Here is a 24592-nt window from a genome sequence, read left to right on the forward strand (position 1 = left end):
TGTTTATAACTGTAGTTCCGTGCGTGCATACCAGTCACGGCTCCTGTTCTGCACAAAATCTGTCGCCGGCGGCGGCGTTATTGTGAGCAGAAAAGCAGGTGGCGCGTGGCCAAGGTGGCAACTGGCGCACCTGCCACCTTGATCACGTGACCTTGAGACGTAATCGAAACCTACCCATTCTGGCAGGTAGCAAACACCTCTTAACTGCGTTGCAACCATATTGTCACGTAGTGGTGACGGCAGGCGAAGCAGCGATGAAGACGGACGAAAGGGTCTTCTAAAAGAAAACTGTTTATTGGGCTGACTTGCACCCAAAATGGACTGAATTACGCGGCGCTGGAGCAATCCAGGCAGCCGCGAGACTGGGCAGCGGTTAACCCCCGTTCCTTCTGTGCAGAGCTTCGACGGCGATCAAGTGTTTTTGCGGCTGGACCATCGTCACCTCATCCCTGCCACATCACTGTGCTGTTGCGGCGGTACACACGTGTCGGCGCAAGATGTTCCTGCGGAAACTCCCCCTTGACGCGTCTGGCCTGGTCTGACGTCACCGCTCAGCTATAAAAGACTGCGTTGGTCGACGGGGGTCGTCATTTTGGAGCAATCCAGGCAGCCGCGAGACTGGGCAGCGGTTAACCCCCGTTCCTTCTGTGCAGGTACGTGCTGGAAGTCTTTTCCTGTTAGGTTAAAGAGCGTATCTCTGGCTGCTGGATTGCTCCACTTTTGGCGAGAATCATGTCTGATAAAGCGCCGTCAACGATCAAGGAACTAGCAAAGGCCCTGAATGAGTTATCCGCTCTTTTTGATGCCAAGCATGTAGAACTGAAAGATGCTGTGAAAACGGTGACTGAAACAGAGTTACAATCGCTGAAAGAATCTATGAGCTTGATCAATGAAAAGTTCGAGGGTTTCAGATCGGAAATGGTGGAGATGAGGAAAGAACTTGCTGTCACTAAAGCAGAAAATGAGGCAATAAGGAGTACTAACGCCCATTTGACATCAGAATTAAAGAAAGTCAGGAGAGAGTTGACTGATATGCAACAATACAGTCGCCGAAATAACCTGGAGATAAAGGGTGTTCCTGTGGTTGCGGACGAGAACCTCATCTCCACCATGAAAACGATTTCTGGATGCCTGAACACTGAAGTGGTCGAGTCTGACATTGAAGTTATTCATCGTGTACCTACAAAGAAAAAAGATGAACAGAACATAATTGTCAAATTTTTTTCCCGTACAGTGCGGGATAAAATTCTGAAAGTTGCAAAGAAGCAAAGGCTTAATGTTTCTCAGTTGGGTTTTGAAGGCAATACGCCCGTTTTTGTGAATGAGCACTTGTGTCCTGCTAATAAAGTATTGCTGGGAATGGCGGTGAAAGCAAAGAAAGAGAAAAAATGGAAGTTCACGTGGGTGTCAGACGGAAAAATTTTGATGCGCAAAGTTGAAAACTCGCATGTTCTTCACGTGACAAGTGCAGAAGACTTGCGACAAGTTCTCTAACACAATGGCTGTTTGTGTAAAGCAAATCGAGCAAACCTGGATAGAAAGGGAAAACATATCTATTTTGCATTGTAATATCCGCAGCATACATAAAAACTTAGACCTTCTTCTTTCCTATTTATCACAATTCTCCTTTCATTATGACATTATTGCAATTACAGAAACATGGTTAAAGGAAAATGAAACCGCTGAAATACCCGGATATGCCATGATATCTTTACCAAGGTGCCGCCAATCACGCGGTGGGGGTGTATCGCTTTTCATAAAGAATAGTGTTGATTACCAGGTTGTAAAAGCTAGCTCATGTAGTAAGCTGTCTGTCGAATCTCTTTTTGTACACCTAGGCTGTGGTCTTAACATTGCTGTGGTATACCGGCCTCCCAACGCAAGCGTAAAGGACTTTCTCTCGGATATGGAAACTATCTTCAACCCACTAATGACAACCAATACTCCACTTGTTATATGCGGTGATTTCAACATCGATCTTTTAAAAGATGGATGTTCCGAGTGCGACTACCTGCTTCTCATGCAGTCATTTAACCTTAAAAACGTTATTTCCTCACCTACTCGTATAACACAGACATCTGCATCCCTTATTGATCATATGTTCTGCAACAATGAAATGACTGTACGCGCTGGCGTTTGTGATACAGCTATTGCTGATCACTGTCCGACTTTCATGTGTTTACCACGCACTTACTTATATCCGCATTGCAAAACGTATTCTAGAGACAAAAGAACTCGAGTAAATTACGCCTGCGTTCGAAATTTCTTGCAGAGCATTGATTTTGTGAAATTGTACGACAGTGATGTGAATATAGAGTGTGAAAATTTTATCCGCTGCGTATCAAATGTCGTAATGAAATCCAAGCGCGAATGCACACGTCGTAACTACGAAGAAGCTGTGTGCCCGTGGATAACTGATCATATACTTGCGGTTCTAAAGAAAAAAGACTCCTTCTATCACAAATGGAAGCAAAACAATACAAACAATTATTATCACGGTCAATTCAAGCTTTATAGGAATAAGTCTGTTACGATGATGAGGAGAGCGAAAAAAATGTATTACAGTAATTTAGTCACGAAACCTGGCCTTGACTCGAAACAAGTTTGGAAAATTGTTAAGGACGTCACAGGACTTGGACCGAAGAAACGCGTTACCCCTAACGACCCCTCCGTACAGGTAGTCAATGACTTTAATAGCTACTTCTCCAATGTTGGTGAATCTCTTGCAAACCAGTTCTCTTTTCAGTCCACCTCTACTACCCTACCCAGAGTTGTCCACACCGATTTTAATCTAAATGCAGTCACTGTCGAGGAAATTACATCTGTAATAAGCGCACTGCAAGTTAATAAAGCGGCTGGGCACGACAGTATTCAGACTGCAGTTTTAAAGCATAGTATCGACATTCTGTGCAACCCACTATGCCATATATTTAACCATGCTATAGAGACTAGTTGCTACCCAAACATTCTAAAAATCGCGAAAGTTGTGCCTATTTATAAATCTGGAGACGAAAACAACCCAAGTAGTTATCGTCCAATATCTGTACTAAGCATTCTAAATACTCTTTTTGAGAAACTAATTGCCATTCAACTAAAAATATTCCTTAGTCAGTATAACATCATCTGTCACCAGCAGCACGGTTTCGTCCCAAACAGGTCGACCTCTACAGCCGTTCTAACGCTTTCCCAGTTGATAAATTCAGCTCTTAATAAAAACGAAATCGCAATTGGTATATTTTTAGACCTGAAGAAGGCGTTCGACACTGTATCACATCCAATATTACTGAGGAAACTAGCCGCCTATGGGATTGTTGATGACACACTGCAATTTTTCACCAGTTACTTATCAGGTCGACAACAGAAAGTGGTAATTAACAACCTTGAATCTACATATAGCTATATAAAATGCGGAGTACCCCAAGGATCGGTCCTGGGGCCTCTACTGTTTTCAATTTATATAAATGATCTTCCAGGTTCAGTCTCGCTTTCGCAGGTTCTCATGTATGCAGACGACACGGCCCTCATATTCACAGGTAAATCGGTTTCTGCGATGCAAGACGACATGAAGCAGGATTTAATGACTGTTTCCAACTGGTTCAGTAACAATAGATTAACATTGAACGTTGCGAAAACTAAATATGTCGTCTTCCATACAAGAAGAAGAAACGTTGATTTTAACCATATTAGGATTTCCTTGAACAATTGTATAATCGAATCAGTTCCTTCATTTAAATATCTTGGTGTTATCTTTGACAATAACCTTAACTGGAAGAATCAAGTGAACAGCGTTTGTAATAAAGCTGCGTTTGGTTGCTACGTCCTTATTAAGGCTAGACAATACTTTCCTCGCAACATATTACGAAGCTTGTACTTCTCATTCGTTCATTGTCATATGAGTTATTGCTGCGAATCATGGGGCCACACATACTCAACTTATCTCACACCTCTGCAACGGTTACAGAAGCGAGCACTAAGGATTATAACATATTCTCCATTGCATCATCCAAGTAACAATCTGTTTGAAGAAGTTCGAGTACTGATATTTTCCGCCCTACGCAACTACAAAATCTCCCTTCTAGTAAACTGCATGTTAACAACTAACTCTCCACTCCCGATGAGCTTATTCACTTTGCCTGTTCGCAACACAAGACATGCTGCCAATGGTAATTTTAATCTTCCGATCCATCACAACACATACGGTGAGAGATTAATTGAGTTCATTGGGACGAAAGTCTGGAATACATTGCCATTGGAAATAAAGCTTGCCAGAAATTTTAAACTATCTTCTAAATTATATTTCTTGCATAATCAAGTAATCATGTGATTTCCTTTTTGTGTTTCTGTGTTTCTTAAAATGCCGGTGTATACCTTCCTTTTACGTTTGCCAAAATGCCTTGTTTTTGCATGCGATCGGACACTGGATGCTTTTGCTGTGTTAATTCGCTGTTTTCATTTTTTTTCTCACTTTACATATTTATGTGGTTGCCTGAATGCCTAAATGACTTGATTTGTATTGGACCGGACACTAGCCATGTAGGCTATCGGTCCAAATATTTTGCACAATTTTTTTTTTAATTATGAAATAAAGCTTCCTTTGATTGATTGATTGAAGCGACAAGCGTGCTCGGCGGTCGTCGAACAGAATGCCCGCCGCTCTCGGCCGTGCTCAATTTAAAGCTGATAGCGAACTTTCGAGATAAAACGTGCAGAGTTACTAGAGCATTCCGGAAATGCGTAGAATCATCTCTGCCTGGTTACGATCGATCGAGATAAATCTAGTCGCGTCTTGCGTCGCAAAGAAAGCGGTAAGGTGGTGTGGCGGCAGATTTGAAAAACGAACAAACACTGCAAATATTTGCGGCATTACTCCCCTCTCAAAGAAGCATCGACCCGATGCATTAAAACAAATAATGCGACTAGTAAGAGAAAAAAACGTATCTTGCGAAAATAGAGCATAGAAGCGCGCGGCCTTTAGCGCGCATAATATGGCTTCACACGGACTACATGGACAACTTCTGGTCGTACGCGGCGTCGCTGGGATACAGTCATTGCGTCAGGATGACTTCATAATCTAGTTCACCTAGCCGACGGAGAACCTTGTACGGGCCGAAATAGCGGCGCAAAAGCTTTTCACTCAATCCACGGCGGCGAATGGGCGTCCACACCCAGACTTGGTCTCCTGCCTTGTATTTCGCGTTGCGTCTTCGTAGGTTGTAGCGTCTGGCGTCGGACCGCTGATGATCTTTGATCCGTAATCGGGCAAGCCTTCGAGCTTCTTCTGTGCGTTGAAGGTAGGCGGCAACGTCGACGTTCCCTTCTTCTGTAACGTTGGGCAGCATGGCGTCTAGTGTGGTCGTGGCCTCCTCCCTGCCATGGACGAGTCTAAAAGGCGTAATCTGGGTGGTCTCCTGCACTGCGGTGTTGTATTCGAAGACGACATAAGGCAGGATGACATCCCAGGTTTTGTGTTCGGTATCGACATACATGGCGAGCATATCGGCGATGGTTTTGTTCAGGCGCTCGGTCAGTCCGTTGGTCTGCGGATGGTATGCAGTTGTCCTCCGGTGGCTGGTTTGGCTGTAGCGCAGGATGGCTTGCGTTAGTTCCGCCGTAAATGCTGTTCCTCTGTCCGTGATGAGCACATAGGGGGCGCCGTGTCGAAGAAGAATTCACTCCACGAAAAATTTGGCGACTTCTGCAGCTGTTCCGTTCGGTAGGGCTTTCGCCTCGGCGTAGCGGGTCAGGTAGTCGGTCGCTATGATGATCCACTTATTTCCAGATGTCGACGTTGGAAAAGGGCCAAGCAAGTCCATGCCGATCTGCTGAAAGGGTCTTGAAGGAGGTTCAATGGGGTTCAGAAATCCTGCTGGTCGTGTGGGAGCAGTCTTTCGTCGCTGACAATCTCGGCAGGTTTTCACATAGTGTGCGACATCGGCAGACAGTCGGGGCCAGTAATACTTGTCTTGAATGCCGCGGAGGGTGCGAGTAAACCCGAGATGTCCAGCTGTCGGCTCGTCGTGTGAAGTCTGTAGAACTTCTTCGCGGAGACAAGTAGGTACAACAGGAAGGTAGGCTGTTTTGCTCTCTATAAAGTTCTTCTTCACAAGGACCTCATTCTGCACACAGACGGAAGACAGTCCTCGCTTGAATGAAGCGGGGGATGAAGAAACCTGCCTTCCAGGTACTCGATGAAGCCTTTTGGGGCGGGGTCGAGCGTTGCTGCTGGGCAAAAGAGCTGGGGCTGATGGGTCCCAGGAAGGCGTCCTCATCGTCGTCCGGCGGCGGTGCATCTATAGGGGCTCGTGAGAGGCAATCGGCGTCAGAGTGCTTGGGTCTGGACTTGTAAACGACGGTGACGTCAAACTCCTGGAGACGCAGACTCCATCGAGCGAGTCGGCCAGAGGGGTCCTTCAAATTGGCAAGCCAGCACAGCGCGTGGTGGTCGCTGACCACCTTGAACGGTCGTCCGTACAGGTATGGGGCCGAATTTCGACGTAGCCCAGATGATGGCAAGGCACTCCTTCTCAGTTGTTGAATAGTTAGCCTCTGCCTTGGAAAGGCAACGGCTAGCGTATGCGATGACTTTTTCCAGCCTGTCGCTTTTTTGAACGAGGACGGCGCCTAGGCCCATGCTGCTTGCGTCGGTATGAACTTCAGTATCGGCGTTTTCATCAAAATGCGCGAGGATCGGTGGGGACTGTAAACGACGCTGAAGTTCCTTGAAGGCCTCTGCTTGCGGCACTTCCCATTTAAACGGCACGTCTGCCTTCGTCAGTTGGGTCAGGGGCTCGGCGATGCGGGAAAGGTTTTTCACAAATCGTTGGTAATATGCGCACCATCAGAGAAATCTGCGTACTACTTTCTTATCGGCCGGCGGTGGAAACTGTTCAATAGCAGCTGTTTTATGCGGGTCTGGGCGGACTCCTTTCTTGCTAACGATGTGGCCTAGAAACAGCAGCTCTTCGTAGAAAAAGTGGCATTTCTCTGCTTTCAAGGTTAGGCCAGACGACTTGATTGCGTCTAGTACTGTTCGAAGTCTTTTGAGGTGCTCTTCAAAGTTCGAGGCGAAGACAACAACGTCATCTAAATATACCAGACGAATTTGCCACTTCAGGCCTGCCAGCACTGTATCCATTACTCGCAAACGTCGCTGGTGCGGAACAGAGACCAAATGGCATCACCTTGAACTCAAGCAGCCCATCTGGAGTGATGAATGCTGTCTTCTCGCGATCTCTTTCGTCGACCTCAATTTGCCAGTAGCCGCTCTTGAGGTCCATCGATGAGAAATATTTGGCGTTGCAGAGGCGATCCAGTGTGTCGTCGATGCGGGGGAGGGGGTAAACGTCCTTCATTGTTACGTTGTTCAAGCGGCGGTAATACACGCAGAATCGAAGTGCGCCGTCTTTCTTTGTCACTAGAACAACAGGTGCCGCCCATGGGCTGTTTGAAGGCTGGATGACGTCGTCGCGAAGCATTTCTTCGACTTGGTCCCGGATGGCTTGTCGTTCTCGCGGTGACACACGGTAGGGGCTTTGACGGAGAGGTCGGACGTGTTGATCCATTATAATGCGATGCTTGGCAATTGGCGTCTGTCGCACCTTCGGCGATGTCGAAAAACATTCAATGTAGCTTTGAAGCCGATTGCGGATCTGGTCTTGTCTGTTCCGGTGCAGGGCTGGTTGATGTCGAAAGTGGGCGAGTTCTCTTGGTCAGGCGAATCTTCTGCGGAGGGTCGGAGAGGTCGGAGTCTCGTACGTCAGATATTTCGTCGAAGAAAGCAATCGTCGTTCCTCTGTTAATGTGCCGGTATTCTTCGCTGAAGTTAGTCAGCAGTACTTCGGCCTGGTCATTGCGCGAATGTGCGATGCCTCTTGCGATGCTGATTCCGCGGTCTAGAAGCGACTGCATGTTGCCCTCGATGATGCCTTGAGCGTTAATGGCTTTCGTGGCACCTACGGTCACGATAACGCATGAACGGGGTGGGACACTCACTTCTTCCTCCAGGACACTCAGGGTGACGTGATTTTCCTGAGTTTTCATAGAAGTGATGGATTCGTCCGTCGAAAGCATGATCAGCTTGGATCGCAGGTCGATGATCGCTTGATGCTCATTAAGGAAATCCATACCCAAGATCACTTCGCGGGAGCATTGCGGTAGCACAACAAAGGTCGCAGGATAGGTGTGTCCTTTGACAGTCACTCGCGCTGTGCATCGTCCTGATGGCGTAATGAGGTGGCCCCCTGTGGTGCGAACTTGTGGGCCGTCCCAAGCCGTTGTGACTTTTCTCAGCTGCGCAGCGAATGCTCAATTCATCACCGAGTAATCGGCTCCTGTGTCAACTAGAGCGCTAACTTTCCGGCCGTCGATAGTCACTTCTAAGTCGGAGGTCCTGGCTCTTGAATTGCATGTCGCTCTCGGCGTCGGGTCACGGCTTCGTCGCGTATAGCGAGTCGCGGGTGGGGCGTCGTCTGGGTGGCGTCGTCGTTTTGAAGGTAGTTTGCGTCGTGGTCGGGGTTGTCATTTTGTGCGGGGTCGGTGCAGCGAGAGTAGGTTCTTCATGCGGCGTCGCGGGTGCAGCGTCTTTATGGGGCGTGGTCGGTGGAGGATCTTCGGCGTTTCGCTCGTGAGCAACCTCACCTCCAGAGGTTGCTGCCTTTAGTTTCTCCTACGGGGCTGGGAGACCTTCCTCGTATCGCGGCTGCGTAGCTACGGCGTGGCGACGCAAAGCGCGAGGTTGACGGCGATGGTGAGCGCGAAAAGCGGTTCGGCGTGTACTCTTCTCGACGCAGGTACTCGTCGATTTCCTGCGGACGTTGTCTGAAGCGTGGTCGTGGGGCGTTAACGGCAAATCCTTGATGACTGATACGTCGGTACGGGCAGTGACGAAGAATATGGGCGGCCTCACCGCAAGGAAGCGCAACGGCCGGTTGTCGGAAGTCCTCCAGGCGTCGCATGTCCTGGGGATTGAGCGTCGGTCATAGGCTGGGCGGGTGGGGGCTGGGAGGCGGCGTTGTGGAACAAGTGGCTCATCTAGGGGTTGTCGTTGGGGCTGAGCAGTCTTTACTGCAGCGGCGTAGGTCATGGCCTGGGGTTCTTTGGCCGTCGGGGTTTCAAGTGCCTGTTGCACTTCTTCCCGTACCACATCCATCAGAGTCGCTGCTTGTGGCTGTGTGGAGGATGGCAGTAATCGGCGTAGCTCCTCTCGGAAGATTTCGCGGATAACTTCCCGCAAGCTGTCGCTGGTGGTGGCCGGCGTGTCCGAACGGATTGCACAGGCAGAGGAAGGGCGGTTGTACTGCCGAGCTCGAACGTCGAGGGTCTTCTCAATCGTGCAGGCTTCTTGCATGAATTCCTCGACTGTTTTTGGCGGCGGGCGGACGAGGCTGCCAAAGAGTTGTTCTTTTACGCCGAGCATTAAAAACTGAACTTTCTTTTCCTCGGTCATCTCGGGGTCGGCGCAGCGAAATAGGCGCTTCATCTCCTCGACGTAACCGCGGACGGGCTCATTCGGAAGCTGGATCCTGGACTCGAGGAGTCGTTCGGCTCTTTCTTTCCTCATGACACTTTTGAATACCTTCAATAGTTCTATGTTGAATAGCTCCCATGTCGTAAGGAACGACTCGTAGTTTTCGTACCACGTGCGTGCGGAGCCATCCAATGAGAAGAACACGTGTACAATTTTTGCCGCATCATCCCACTTGTTTAATGACGCCACGCGCTCAAATTGATCCAACCATTATTTAGGGTCCTCGCCTAGGGATCCATTGAAAGTTGGCGGCACCCGCGGCTGCTGTAGTATGATCGGTGTCGACATCTTCGGCGAGGTTGCGGTGCTCGTAGCAGCGTCTTTTCGCAGTCTGGTGCGGTCCGGCAGTTTTCCGAACTCAGGCTCCTCTTCCTGGAGACGTCGGCTGGCTCGGTGAGCTGCTGGCTCGTCCTCGGGTGCGAAGCGCTAAGGGCTGGCTTCACGACTTGAAGGGGGCGTCCCGAATGGCTTATAACTGGACGCCCCACTCCAGTTGTAACCATCACAGTGCTGTGCGCGTGTGTGATTTAATTCCTCTAAAATGAACTAATCACGCGCACAACCTGGACACATTTCTTATTGTGTAAATAGTTTGTACATATTACTCTCTCTCCTGTCCTCTCTTCCTGTCCCCTCACCTCTTTCATTTAATTTCTCCATTCTGCCTGCTATCCTTTATTTCCGCTGCCCCAGCTCAGGTGCTTCAGTATCGATGGCAGATGCCGCGGCTAGCAAAAATCTTTTCCTTCCTTTTTACTATTATTTTTAATAAAACCACTACCACCACCATGGAAGGCCACCCCGCACCTCCACCAGATGTCACGTAGTGGTGAAGGCAGTCGAAGCAGCGATGAAGACGGACGAAAGGGTCTTCTAAAAGAAAACTGTTTATTGGGCTGACTTCTACCCAAAATGGACTGAATCACTCGGCGGCGGCGAAGCAACAAGCGTGTTAGGCGGTCGTCGAACAGAATGTCCGCCGCTGTCGGCGGTGCTCAATTTTAAGCTGATAGCGAACTTTCGAGATAAAGCGTGCAAAGTTACTAGAACATTCCGGAAATACGTAGAATCAGCTCTGCCTGGCTGCAATCAATCGAGATAAATCTAGTCGCGTCTTGCGTCGCAAAGAAAGCGATAAGGTGGTGTGGCGGCTGATTTGAAAAACGAACAAACACTTCAAATATTCGCGGAAATATTGCGGCTGTAAGGAGATACGAATTACACATGGCAACCTGCCTAGGCGTGTGTGTATACACCTTGGAAGGATGCCATCTGTCAAAAGGACAAACGGTTTTTTTTTCGTGAATGTAGGGTTGAGTGCTAGAGCACTAACTTGTCCGAGCTGGTTGAGGCCTTTCCTTTCGTTCAGCCCAATATTAAGGCCACCATGCTTGCACAATCACGCTTGAATTCGTATTAACACAAAATAATCGTCTATTCAACAGATACGAAATACTAGCATCAATCCAGAATTTCAACATAAAGGGGAACTTAAAAAAGGCTAGTGAAAGTGGCGACATGGCCTACAACACCAACCTACGGAAGGAGTCTGGATGTCTAACAGGCGGTATTTATTTTTTTTTATTTATCTATTTATTTTTTTATTTTCAATACCCTCAACACCAGGAGGCATTACAGAGAGGAGGGGCATACAAAAACACCAGTAGTTTTCTTAGAATTTTCGACCCCGATGATGGCAGCGATGAAAGCAGGGAAGTGGTTCCAGACATTTGCAGTTCGAGGAATATATTGATTCAAGCAAACGGTGGCTCTGCAGTGCGGGATTCTTACCTCAAAAATATGATCAGTGGGTGAGGATGTATAAGATGGAGGAAGCAGTGACTGAACTTTGAGTATAAGGTTAGTATAATAAACCCGCTGGAAAAGACATAACCCAAAATATTTTGCAGCGCAAAGAAAGAGCTGTAATACAGAGGGTTGACTTTAATGCAGATACGCTAGCTGTTCGTGAATAATTTGAAACAATAAAGCGGGCGGCGCGGTTCTGAACGGACATTGAAGTGTTAATTAGAGATAGTTTATTAGAATTCGAAAATGAGCATGCGTATTCTAGTTTGTCTTATTAACATCCTGTAAAAATGAGCTTAACGGAACTGTCTGCAGCTGTAAAATGGCGGCGTAACAAAGCGAGTGTGCGGTTAGCCTGATAAGATAAATAGTTCACGTGCATTTCCCAGGACAGATAGTGAGTAATGTGAATACCAAGATATTTGTACAATGAAGCAGGCGATAACGGTGCGTTATTAAGAACGTTGAGAGTGGTGTTATCGTAAGTTCGGCTACAAATACGCATGTGTTTGCACTTATTAGTGTTAAGTTTCATAAGCCAGTCACAGCACCATGAAGAAATTATATCCAGGTCCATCTATAAACACGCCTCAACACAGAGAATATTAATTATACGATATAGCATACAATCATCTGCAAAAAGATTAATGTGGGAAGAGACATTTTTAAGACGATCATTAATACAAATTAGAAACAAGAGTGGACCTAACACAAAATCTGAGGCACTTTAGATGTTACGGAAATAAAAGCCGAGTCATAACCATTAACTGAGACATATTGGCTTCGGTTTGAAAGAAAACAGTCGATCTAGCCTAAAACCTGATCATCAATATTTAGAGCATTGAGTTTAAATAGTATTAAGTCGTGCGAAACAGTGTCAAATGCCTTGGCAAAATCTTGGCTTGTACAAACAGCTCTGCGCCCCAGGGAGCACCTATTCTATGCCAAGATAGTATCGCCGCATTCAATGATATCCCGTTACGTCGCACGTATAGTCGCACGTTTTACAGTAGAGGAAGTTTTGTTATCAGTACGTCGAGATTAAATAATATTAGTGAGAAGCTGCTCTGGGCCTCAATCGCCAACTAATATCTCATCCGCACGCCACAGCCACCGACGCAACGCTGTTGGAGCATTGCGCACAGCTGAAGGTTGCGGCACACGCGGCCGCTTAGCCTGGCCGGCCGCCGGATGACGACGCGATGGCCCCGTCGCGGTAGTCGTGGCAGGCCTCGAAGACGCCCTCGCTTCTCCGCTTGATGCCCACCACAGCTCCTGGCCACGCAGACAGCGCCAGCTTGTGGTCGCGCCACACGAGACCAGCCAGCACATCCTGTTCCGAACAGAGAAAACACTATCGCAGCAAGAGCATCACAACCTGTCGAAAGTGAGAAGAGCGTAATGTCAAGCCGAGGAACAAGTTCTTATTTTAGCATGTCAAATCATTTCTACGGCAATTTTTGTAAAATATGCCGAACAACCTTTGAGAACCTTTGTCTCCTACTGTATGTGTTATATTTTGCTTATCTTTAGTACCTTCATTCAATGCAGAAAAGCGTCGAAGTATGCAGATGTCCCCTTCTTAATCTCAGGTAAAATTTTATTAGCTCGTGTTTTGCATTGATGCACTCTGCTCTCTTCCTCTCTGTTTACGTTGCACCTATCGTTTTCCCTTCTATAGCTCGCTGCGTTGGCCTCAGTGTATCTTCAACTCTTTCGCTTTCTCCACGTTTCCGCCCCTTAGGTGAGTAGAGATGTGATACACGTATGCACCAGCATGGACAAAAGTTTGTTTCAGGGGAAGAATTATATATGTGTGGTCAGGCAAAAAGCGTCAATGAAAAGCATTAAAGCACTAGGGCAGATGCATGCCACATCCTCCGCAATAAAATGCAGCTGTCTGGCGAGATAGGCAACGCAAAAAGTAATTCTTTTTTCGTGAATTGGCAACTTGCAGTCTTTAGTCTGTAAGCGTACATTTCTCTTGAAGAATATTGGCAAGAATATTCCTTCATCTGTCTAATGCATTTCACACCGCTCTTAATTTCGTCGCAAATTAATTCTCTAAGACCATTTGTGCGGTCACCTATTGCCCTAGACCGGTGTATTTCCTCGCCACATTCATTATCTTGTTTCCTATCCTAAACACCACTTGCTTTCTGAGACTGTCGAACATTACTTCTGTCTTCATCACATAGTCCGCTCGTTCTGCTCTGCATGTAAAGGTACTCAGCTATTCGTTGTGATTCCTTGCCTTTTTGTTTCTTAGCATGGCGATGTCATCAGTAAATGGGTGATCGCTAAGGTGTTCTTCATTTCATTTTTCCTTTGCTTTTCCCAGCCCAATCCTCTGAATACCTTTTGGAAACACGCCGTGAATAGGAGAGAAAAGATTGTGTCCCCTTGCCCGACACCTAACCTTGTTGGAATTTCATTATTTTCATACGTGGGGTAAGGCATCTGTGCGGCCACTACTCTAGCATTGCTAAACAAGCCACTGACATATCGCGTTTATGCACTGCCTGGATACGTGGTGAAGTGCTTAGTCAAGTATATGCGTCCTCGTAATATATGGGGATCATATATGCGGGGTCTGGTTATATGCTCAGGGCTGGTTATATGTTCGGGGCTAGTTGGCTAATAGCTGTAGTTATGTCAGGACGGCGCGAAAGGGACAAGGACACGAGAGGGACAAGAACACAAAAACAGGCGCCTTTCCTGTTGTGTTCTTGTGCCTGTCTCGTACTTGTCCCTTTCGCACAGTCCTGAGATAAACTAGAACAGGTTATATTCTGGGCATTTCAATGCACCGACAATAATTTAGTTGACTGACACTGAGGTAGATCTAATTCTATTAGCAATTACTAAGCAAAACACATTTGAAGCAAGGTGTACGATAATGGGCCTATAAATTTTCGATTCTTTCGTAGCACTTTCCTTAAGGAGCAGTTTAATATTAGCATTCTTCCATGCATCCAGTACGCTCGTGGTTACTGTGCATTGCTTGTGCAGGGCGCCAATTTTTCCTAGCATGATGCCTGCATCGTGCTACAGATTATCTGCATTTACTTGACGCTCAGCTGCCGCCTTTCCTATTTGCATGGGTTGTGTGACTTCCTTCGCTTCCATTTATCGGGATACCCATTTCCTCAGCCTCACTCCATCTGCTAGCGTCGTGATTTTTTCCGCTAATCAAAAAATTCCTCTAGAATTGCTAGGCTGCCCTAACTATCCTATGAATATTCCAAATGATAACTACCTTTTTCAGTGCGTACATAGAATTTTCGACCAAAATTAGTTTTTCATATCCACATATGAGGCTACCTCTGTACTTCGGAGCTTACTGAGTGCTCTTCACGGACAATAACATAGGCATTTCCTGAAGTTCGTTCAGATACTTCCTTGTAGTAATTTCTTGCAAGTTTGTTGATTAGCTTTGGAAATTCTGAAAGCTGTATTTTATCATTGGGGCTCGACTTTCATATTTTGGCGTAATTAACCAGACCTTTCTCCAGCTGAGATAACGCCCCAGTAACCTTCCTAGGTACCCTACCCCTTAATTGAATTGTGCACACCGGGACTATACATAGCTAAGGCTGTCGCTAATAGCATTCAGGCTAAGGTCATGTTCCTTGGATAAAGCGGAATATATATCTCCAGAGAGATGCTGAACTTCCTGTACCTTTCCTTTTACCACTAATAGGTGCATGTACTTATTCATTTACTACCTTTGCCCGTTCCTTATTCAAATCGAAGCCGATTATAGAGGTAAAAATCCTGTGGCTTCTACATCTGAACTTGCATCTTACTTCCACATCTTGCACGATATCAGCATGGGTGCACATGGTCTAGTTCGTTTTTAGATTCGCCGTTCGGCCTCTTTCAAGTCCGCTTCCTGTTCTCCCGTTTACGTATTGCCACACTACTAACCCCTATAGAGGCGCCGTATCGCGGCTAAACTGTATTACCTGGAAGTTGGCAAGCCTTGAGCCATCTCGGGGTTAAACGTTTTCTCGTCTTCATCTCTCAAGCTGCCTGCTGCCTTGCGCGTCCCAACAGCGCCTTGCGCGCTTAAGCAAACCAGCCCTGCGTACGTCATCTGTTTCTCGGTGACATATTTGGTGGAGAAGCTGGGTAACGACCCATGTACGCTGACCTCGAGGACACTCTTGACGTCAGTTCTCAACGCGTGGCTACAACACCAGACAACAAGGCGAGCCGCCGCCTGCGAGGCCTACAACCAGAGTTCGGCCAACTCACAACATTGGTGAGGGTAATGACGTCGGCTACGGCTAGCCAGGCAAGTCAGCAATCCGGGAATGCCCAACCATTCGTCCTTCACACACCTCGGTCGCCCCCATCATTCCACGGTGAGCGGTTTGTGGACGTCGAAGACTGGCTGGCTTGCTTTGAACGTGTAGCGGGCTTTAACGAGTGGGACGGCGAGCGCAAATTACGGAACGTGTACTTCGCACTACAGGACTCGGTCAAGACGTGGTACGAGAACCACGAAGCTTCCTTCACTAACTGGGAGACCTTTCGCCGAGAGCTTTTAGCCCCGTTCAACACCAGCGAACGAAAGAAGAAGGCTGAAATCGCCTTGCAATCGAGGTCGCGGCAGCCGAACGAGAACGTCGCCATGTTCATCGAGGACATGACGCGACTCTTCATCCGCGCCGACCCTGCTATGCCCGAGTCCAAGAAGGTATGCCACTTAATGCACGGCGTAAAAGAGAACTAGTTTGCCGGACTGGTACGTGACCCACCAAGAACGGTGGCCAACTTTGCCAAGGAAGCAACAAACATGTATCGTTCTCTGCAAGAACGGGGCGCGCAGTACGGCCGCCAGGCTAGTGTACTAGCCGCTCACCACTGTACGCCTACGTCGCCACCCACTGAGCAGCTTCGAGAGCTTGTGAGGAGTCTGGTGTACGAAAAAGTCGGGAAACTTCGCTTCGAAGCTCCACAGGCCAGCGTAGCTGCCATACCGGACGTGGTCCGAGATGAAGTCCGGCGAGCTGTTTAGTCGCCACCAGCTCCGCAGCCGGCGCCCTATGTGATGACATGCAGTCAAGCACTACAAAGCCGTCCTGGGCCAGTGAGGCAAGCCTTTTCCCTCGTCACTCCTGTGCCTTGATTGCAGTACCCAATCGTAGCTGTACCCACAGTACCGCAGGAGACCCGGTCCACGATGAGCAAAGCGCACGTTTGGCGTATGCCAAATAGGCCGCTCTGCTTCCACTGCGGGGAACGCAGCCACATCCTCCGCCACTGCCTCTACTCTACCTACCTCTACCGCAGAATGGGCTTAAGGTGGCTATCACCTGACGCCCCTCTACCACGCTACGGTGAACGGCCGCGGGACATCGAGCAGTACCTGTCCAATAACGTGCAGCCAACGACTTCGCAGCGACGCCAGTCCCGGTCGCCATTCCCAAGGCGGTTTTGTTCGCCGAGCCCCCCCCCCCCCCCCCCCCCCCGTCTTCTCGCCAGTTCCGAGGCACGTCCCCACATCGGGAAAACTTAAGACGGCGCCCTCCGGGGGTAGGGTCGCCGCTATTGGGTCAAGAGCCTCCACCCGATGATCCGCGGCTACGATCCGACCGACGACTACTCGACCTCACGACCTCAACGACAACGACACGCTGTGACCGACTGGTGTCTGCTGAAATCCCAGTAATCGCTGATAATCGCGATGTGACCGCACTTGTGGATACCGGAGCTGATTTTTCTCTAATGAGCAATCGGTTAGCCGAGGCCCTCAGAGAGGTTCTGACGCCTTGGTATGGACCACAGATCCGCGCCGCCGATGGCCATGTGGTTACGCCGATTGGCGTCTGCACGTCACGAATACAGATCCGCGGTGCTACTTTCCCTGGTTGCTTTGCTGTGCTGCCCTAGTGCTCCAAAGGCCTGATGCTCGGTTTGGATTTCCTACGGGAGTACGGTGCTGTCATCAACCTTCAGGACCTGGTCGTGTCATTTTTCACTCAATCCCCTGTTGACGGCGATCCCGAGCCACGCGGGACTAAGTTACGCGTCATTGACGACCACGTATTGACCCCGTCAAGAGCTAGCATGTTTGTTACCGTAGATTGCGATAACGGCACCGGAACTCGTGGCATCGCTGAAACCAACATGCTGCTTGGACGGCAAGTCTGTGTTACTCGCGGATCTGTTGAACTGAACAATGGCCGACCGAACTCTTGGTGACCAATTTTGACTGTGAACCTCAGTGTTTGCCTGGCAGAACAGTTATTGCGTATTTGGAAGAACTCAGCAAATTCACGGGACAGCACGCTTTGTCCGAAGCCTTAGGATCAGTGGAGGCACCGACCACTCCCATAAAAACTGACGTGAGCCCGAACATCCCGTCTAATCAGAAACGCTGCCTCGAAAGTGTTATGCAGTGTTTCTGCGACTGCTTTGCCTCGACCTCTAAGGTTAGGCAGACACCGCTCATAGATCACCGAATTATAATCGACGCCAACCAGCGACCGTTATGTCAGCCGCCTTACCGGATCTCTTCGAAGGAGCGTGATGCCATTCGCCGCCAAGTTCAATAAATGCTCCAGGACGACGTGATACGGCCGCCCACGAGCCCGTGGGGGTCGCCTGTTGTTCTAGTAGCAAAGAAAGATGGAACCCTATGGTTCTGTGTTGATTACCGACATTTAAACAAAGTCACAAAAAAGGATGTTTATTCTCTGCCGCGCATTCATGACTTTCTAAACCGGCTGCGCCACGTAACGTACTTCTCGTCGCTAGATTTACGCAGCGGCTATTGGAAAATCGAGGTGGACGAACGCGACCGGGAAAAGACCGCCTTTATTACAGCGGACGGTCCGTACGAATTCCGGGTGCTCTTTTTCGGCCTGTGCTTGGCTCCTGCAACCTTCCAGCGGATGATGGACACCGTTCTTGCCGATCTGAAATCGCAGTCCTGTCTCTTGTACTTGGATGACGTTGTCATCTTCTCTGATACGTTCGACGAGCACCTGAGACGCCTGCGCGCTGTGTTCGAAGCAATTCAGTCGGCCGGTCTTTCACTGAAGCCCGAAAAGTGTCACTTCACTTTCGAAGATTTCAGGTTTCTGGGCCACATCGTGAGTGAGTGCTAAAGGGGTTAGCCCCGAACCTGATAAGACAGCCGCCGTGGCTACTTTTCCTGTGCCCACCGATAAGGGAAATGTGCCGCTTTCTGGGTCTCTGCGCCTATTATCGGCGTCTTGTGCAGAACTTCTCCCAGATCGCTGAGCCCCTCACCCGCCTCACGAAAGATTCCGAACCGTTCTTCTGAAGCCTGGAGCAACATTCGGCCGCCACTGAACTGCACACTGACGCCAGCAACATCGGCCTCGGTGCGGTCCTTGTGCAATGGCAGGATGGTCTCGAACGTGTAATCGCATACGCGAGCCGCACCTTGTCACGATCTGAGGCAAACTATTCCACCAGCAGAAAAGAATGCCTGGCCTTAGTGTGGGCAGTGACCAAATTTCGCCCATACTTATATGGCCGCCCTTTCAGGGTCGTCAGTGACCACCACTCGCTGTGTTGGCTGGCGTACGTCAATGATCCCTCGGGACAGCTTGCACGCTGGAGCCTTCGACTTCAGGAAATCGATGTCACCATAGTCTATAAGTATGGTACGAAGCACAGTGATGCCGACTGTTTGTCTCGTGCTCCTATCAAGGACCCCCGACCTGACCCCGACAACGATTCAGTTTTTCTTGGCGCCATCTCCACGTCCATTCTCATTCAACAGCAAAGAGACGACAGTGAACTACGGCCCATCATTGAGTATCTGGAAGAAAGCGCTCAGTCTCCCCCACAAATCTTCTCACGCGGAATGTCGTCGTTTTGTTTACGCAACGGCATCCTGTATAAGAAAAACTACAGCCCGACCGAAGATGGTTATCTACACGTCGTGCCTACGGCTCTTCGCGACGAAGTCCTGCAGGCGTGCCATGATGACCCATCTTCTGGTCACCTGGGTTTTTGTTGAACTTTGGCACGAATACTGCGAAAGTACTACTTGCCCAGGGTTGCTGCAGTTGTGAAGCATTACGTAAGAACTCGCCGCGAGTGCCAGCGTCGCAAGACGCCGCCGACTAAGCCAGCCGGCCTACTGCAGCCTATTGATCCGCCTCAGGTCCCGTTCCATCAAGACGACATGGACTTAATCAGCCCATTTCCGGAGTCCTCGCTGGGCAACCGCTACATTGTGGTCACCACCGACTACCTAAGCCGATACTGTGAGACTACACCTCTTCCCCGTGGCACCGCTGACTAAATTGCGAACTTTTTTTTATCCAGAACATTCTGCTTCATAACGGTGCACCCACGATCGTTTTAACTGACAGAGGAACAGCGTCCACCTCGGCCCTTATGCAGGAAGTTATGCGCCTGAGCGGCACCAGTCACCGCAAGAAAACAGCTTACAACCCTCAAACGAACATCTCAACAAGACGATCGCCGACATGATTTCCATGTATGTCGACGCATATCACTGGAACTGGGACGGCATACTCCCTTACGTCACATTTGCCTATAATACTACAGTTCAGGAAGCGACACGCTTCACTCCATTTCGTTTAGTACATGGTCGCGAAGCCACAACCATGGTGGATGCTGTGCTGTTTCCAGCTAACACTACCTCCTCTGTTATGGGTTCTGCCCAATTCGTTCGTTTCGCTGAGGCCGCCCGCCAACTCGCTCGTGGGCGCACCAGCAAGTGCTCGACACTCGGCGCTACAACCTCCGCCATCGAAATGTGCGTTACCAGCCCGGCGAACAAGCCTGGGTGTGGAGCCCAATCCGCATGCGAGGGCGCTCTAAGAAGCTTTTACGCCGATACTTTGGCCCCATACGAGGTGTTGTGCCAGCTCAGTGCAGTCACGTACGAAGTTCTTCCCCCGGGAACAGTTTGCTCTTCTAGACGGCCGACTTCCGAAGTTGTCCACGTCGCCCGGATCAAGCCGCACCATGCCCGCTAGCCCCTCGCGCGTGTCAACACCACACGCCAGACACATGCGACTACCCTTATTGTCCTGCCTCCGATTGCTGCCGCACCGAGTCGGTGTCTTTCAGAGAGGGGGAGTAATGCCACACTAGTGGCGCCGTATCACGGCTAAACTGTATTACCTGGAAGTTGGCAAGCCTTGAGCCATCTCAGGGGCTAGATGTTTTCTCGTCCATCTCTCGAGCTGCCCGCTGCCTTGCGCGTCCCCACAGCGTCTTGCGCCTATAAGTAAACCAGCCCTGCGTGCGTCAACCGTTCCTCGGTAACAATATGATGGTATTCATTATTAATGCGATAGCATTAGAGCTGTCGTCACACCAAAACCGCTCCGCCAGGTGTCATAAAATTTCCTGATTGGCCGAGACAGTGATCACATTACGGATGTCACGTGGCCACCAAGAACCATTCAGAGCACGCCGCCATATCTGAAAGTATATCACCACCGGATGAGCTGGAAGGCTGTCGCAGTATCGATTTCGCTATACCAGAGAAGGAAATCATTTCAAGTAGGCGCATGACGTAATAAATTAATAAATATAATACTTTATGGCCGCGAGAGAACTTCAAACACGCGGCGACGCAAATATATCAGCTTCACTGGCCACTACATTAGACCACCACGCCATCGCTGCAGCTGAACGTGCCGCGTGTTTAACTGCCAGTCTCTCGCGCTGTGCTTTGGATGTCGTCTTCACAAACTCCCATCCGTGCGCAATGGATCCAGCACACACAGCCACCGCAAAGCCCTCTTAAAGTGACTTAAGCGGCCCCATAATTTTTTGTAAACAATTTCGCCCTGTGAGCTATACTGGTAGCCTTTCTATGCTATTCGTGGCACCTATGCCGTAGTCCCCCATTAACTGGTCGCCTTCGTGCTTCTTGCCTACCTCGGCACTTCACACTGCTGACTGCCGATTCTGCTGCTTTATACCGCATTTCAGTCATCTCGTACTGGTTAGGGGCGCGAAGGTCTCACCAGCGTTTCTCTAGTATTATAGAAATAATTACGATCATTGGCAATATCATTAATATTGCCAGCTATATTCTTATTGATCAATAATCCTACACCTTCTTCCCTGTACAGTAAACTGTGAAAACAGAATACATGTCTTTGAAATTGTATGTGCACGTGACCTCCAAACCTGGCTGACCCCTTTGACATCCTATTTATAGCCCCATCTCTCTTCGAACTGCAGTGCTAGGCTACACTAACTGAATAGGGTTCGTGCGTTAAACCTTTTCTGGCAGTTTCCGATGGCGGCCTGATCGGATGTAGAGATTCTTAGCACTCTCCGCAGCGTCACAGTTCTGAGCGTCACCTTCATCGGTTTCTCCGCAGCCCCAAAGGAATGAGGGCCGGGCGTTAATTGGTGCGTTCATATAGGAGGTGGGCATAAAGTACTGCACCAGGGTGGCCAAGTGCTGTTAGGGTGTGAGACCGCTCTTACATGTTACTCACTAAGTGTCTCTAGAGTGTTTCAAGCTTGACTAGCATAGCGTCGTTGGTTCTCCATCGGCTGTGTTCGCCAGGATCAGGCAGCAGCCGAGGCCTGGCTGTTCGAATCCGTCAAAGCACGGATATTTCCTTGCCGGTGGATACTTGCTGCGGCACCGGCATCTTAACGATGGGCCTGCTGCACGCCAAGCGGATTCTCTACCTCCACTACGCCGCTTCTGCTGAGGGTAGAAAAGAAGTTTGTAAGGGAGAGGGCAATAGTCGTCTTGAAAGAGTCAGCAGATAGCATTGCATATTTAGAAAAAACTAGGAGCGAGAAAAAGGCACATTTATCCTTCGTTATAAATGGCATGACGGAAATGCTAAGCGCATGTTCCGTGATGCACAACCTCAGTTTTCCTTCCTTCATACGTACAATTTGCCATTAGTTATGTTGCGAATAAAGACGCTGTCACCTTACTCGAGCCAAGCTCGGACGCCGGCTTCTGGAGCTGGCGCCGTGTATAATAAGAAAAGAGTTAGAAGCAAGCGATCGGCTTGGCTTCCTCGTTCGTCGGCGCGCCATGCAGAGTGCAGCAAACAGACCTCGTGCCCTACAACGTCATCTCATCTATCTCACAACGCCATCTATCTCACGCATCGGCGGACACCTGAACTGCGCCGTAAGGCAAGGGATAAAGAAGGGAGTGAAATAAGAAATGAAGAAAGAGGTGCCGTAGGGGAGGGCTCCGGAATAATTTCGACCACCTAGGGATCATTAACTTGCACTGCCATCGCACAGCACAAGGGCGCCTTAGCGTTTCGCCGCCATCGAAACGCAGCCGCCGCGTTCCGGTTCGAACCCGGGAAGGAAGGAAGGAAAACGTTTATTGATCTCTAGAGAGTAGGTGAGGAATTTGGCGGAGTCAGATGGTGTCTTCCATCTTAGAAATGGTCGTCTGCCCCTAGTCCAGGGCTCCGCTGGATGCCGCTGCCAGCTGTGCTCGCCGGATCAGGCCAAGTTGGACGTCCTGACGGTCGTTGGGGAGCATTCCTTCCCTTTGCTCCGCACTCGGTTTTGGTATTTTTGATGCCACCTCTATTTTCTGGCAAGCCCATGTTATGTGATAGAGCGTGGGTGTTTCATGGCACCATGGGCATTTGTCTGTGTATTGTGTGGGTTGTATTTTGTTGAGTGTATTTAGATACGGGCATGAGCCCGTCTGTAGCAGCCTCCAGGAGACGGCATCTTCCCTGGGGAAGATTTATGTTGTGGGGGCACCGTTTCCTGCAGCCCTTGTAGTGGTTTAAGATTGCCGAGTAATCTCTAGGGACAGGTTCGGCTTCCTCGAGGTCGCTTGTGGGGGGAGCTCGGTGAAAAGTGTACCCTCGAGCCACCCTGTCAACCACTTGGTTGCCTTCCACTCCCGCGTGTCCCGGCGTCCATACTATCGTATGTTTTGTTGGTTCTTCTTCTTCTGCGCTTTGTTTGGGTCGGTCCCCAGAGCGGAGTATGCGGAGCGCTCTGTGACCGATTAATCCACCAGTTCGAAGGAACCGATGAGGAGTTCCTAGACAAAGTGGGCATCAAGTGCTTCGGGGACACAAACCCGAGGACCTATGCAGGGGATTATCGGGAGAAAGAAAATCCTTCTTAGATACACCCATCACACGAGAAGAAGTCTATGCAGCAATTCCACACACAACTGGGAATACGGCAGCGGGTGCGGACAAAGTCAACAACGCACTCATCCGCAACCTCAATGATGAGCTAGTCGCATAATTAACCGGTTTCCTCAACAAGCACTGGGCAGCGGAGACCGTTCCCGAGGATTGGAAGCATGCAGAGGTGATTATGATTCCAAAACCGGGTAAAAAGCTACAAATCGAAAACCTAAGACCCATCTCCCTCACAGCGTGCCTCGGCAAGCTGTACGAGAGAGTGGTAACATTCAGGCTACAAGAATACATGGAGGATCACGAACTCTATCCCCACAGTATGTTCTGATTCAGGGCGAAACTCTCGACCCAACACGTACTTCTACAAATCAAAGGAGTTCTAAGTAACGTACCTAGGGAAAGGAGAGCGTGATAATGGCACTGGATATCAAACGAGCTTTTGACAACGTAAGCCACGAAGCCATCCTTACAGGCCTGGACGACCTGAACTGCGGCAGGAGGGTTTTCGGCTACGTCAAAGCTTTCCTCTCAAGTAGAACAGCGACGATAGGGCTGGGAGAACTCCGTTCGGAGAAGTTCCACACCCCTAACAAGGGAACTCCCCAAGGCTCGGTCATCTCACCTGCGCTTTTTAACGTTGCAATGATCAGCCTTGCAAAACAACTTAAGGAAGTCGAAGGAATACACCATGCCATGTATGCCGACAACATCACCATCTGGACCAATACGGACCAATCTGGACCAATACAAAGAAAAGGAAGAAAGACTACAGGAGGCCGCGACCTGTGTAGAGAACTACGAAAAAGCGAGAGGGCTAGCATGCTCCACCGAAAAATCAGAACTGCTCAGAGTCTGGAAAGGGAAACAAAACCGCACAGTCCCGAACAGCGAGAACCTTAGGCTCAACGTCTACCTAGAGGAAAAACCCATACCAGAGAAAACACTCATAAGAATCTTGGGCATGTGGGTACAATCAAACCAATGGTGTACGCATGTCCTTGCTCTACTCAAAGCTTCCACCCTACAAGTTGCCTGCATGATCACGCGCGTCTCCCATGAACGCTCGGGCATGCGAGAAGACACGCTAAAGCTGGTCAGGAGCCTAGTGATCAGCCGAGTC

General features: G+C 49.2%; 2 protein-coding genes across 2 annotated transcripts in view; one reads left to right on the forward strand and one right to left on the reverse strand.

Moving 5' to 3' along the window:
* Positions 1–870: 870 nt before the first annotated feature.
* Positions 871–1774, forward strand: LOC144119117 (uncharacterized). The gene has a single exon (XM_077651828.1). The coding sequence runs from the start codon at positions 877–879 to the stop codon at positions 1492–1494; it is 618 nt and encodes a 205-aa protein (XP_077507954.1). The 5' UTR covers positions 871–876; the 3' UTR covers positions 1495–1774.
* Positions 1775–12329: 10555 nt separating this feature from the next.
* Positions 12330–24592, reverse strand: part of LOC144120090 (scoloptoxin SSD14-like) — a 105030-nt gene continuing 92767 nt past the window's right edge. The window contains exon 10 of the mRNA XM_077652552.1: positions 12330–12668. Coding sequence (XP_077508678.1) covers positions 12507–12668 — 162 coding nt within the window. The 3' untranslated portion in view covers positions 12330–12506. The remainder of the gene's footprint in view (positions 12669–24592) is intronic.

The sequence above is a fragment of the Amblyomma americanum genome, chromosome 2 (assembly GCF_052857255.1).
Source record: "Amblyomma americanum isolate KBUSLIRL-KWMA chromosome 2, ASM5285725v1, whole genome shotgun sequence".
In the NCBI taxonomy this organism is placed as follows: Eukaryota; Metazoa; Arthropoda; class Arachnida; order Ixodida; family Ixodidae; genus Amblyomma; species Amblyomma americanum.

What these genes read in the sequence shown, in the direction of transcription:
- LOC144119117 (XM_077651828.1), top strand. Translation starts at nt 877, where the DNA reads ATGAGCTTGATCAATGAAAAGTTCGAGGGTTTCAGATCGGAAATGGTG.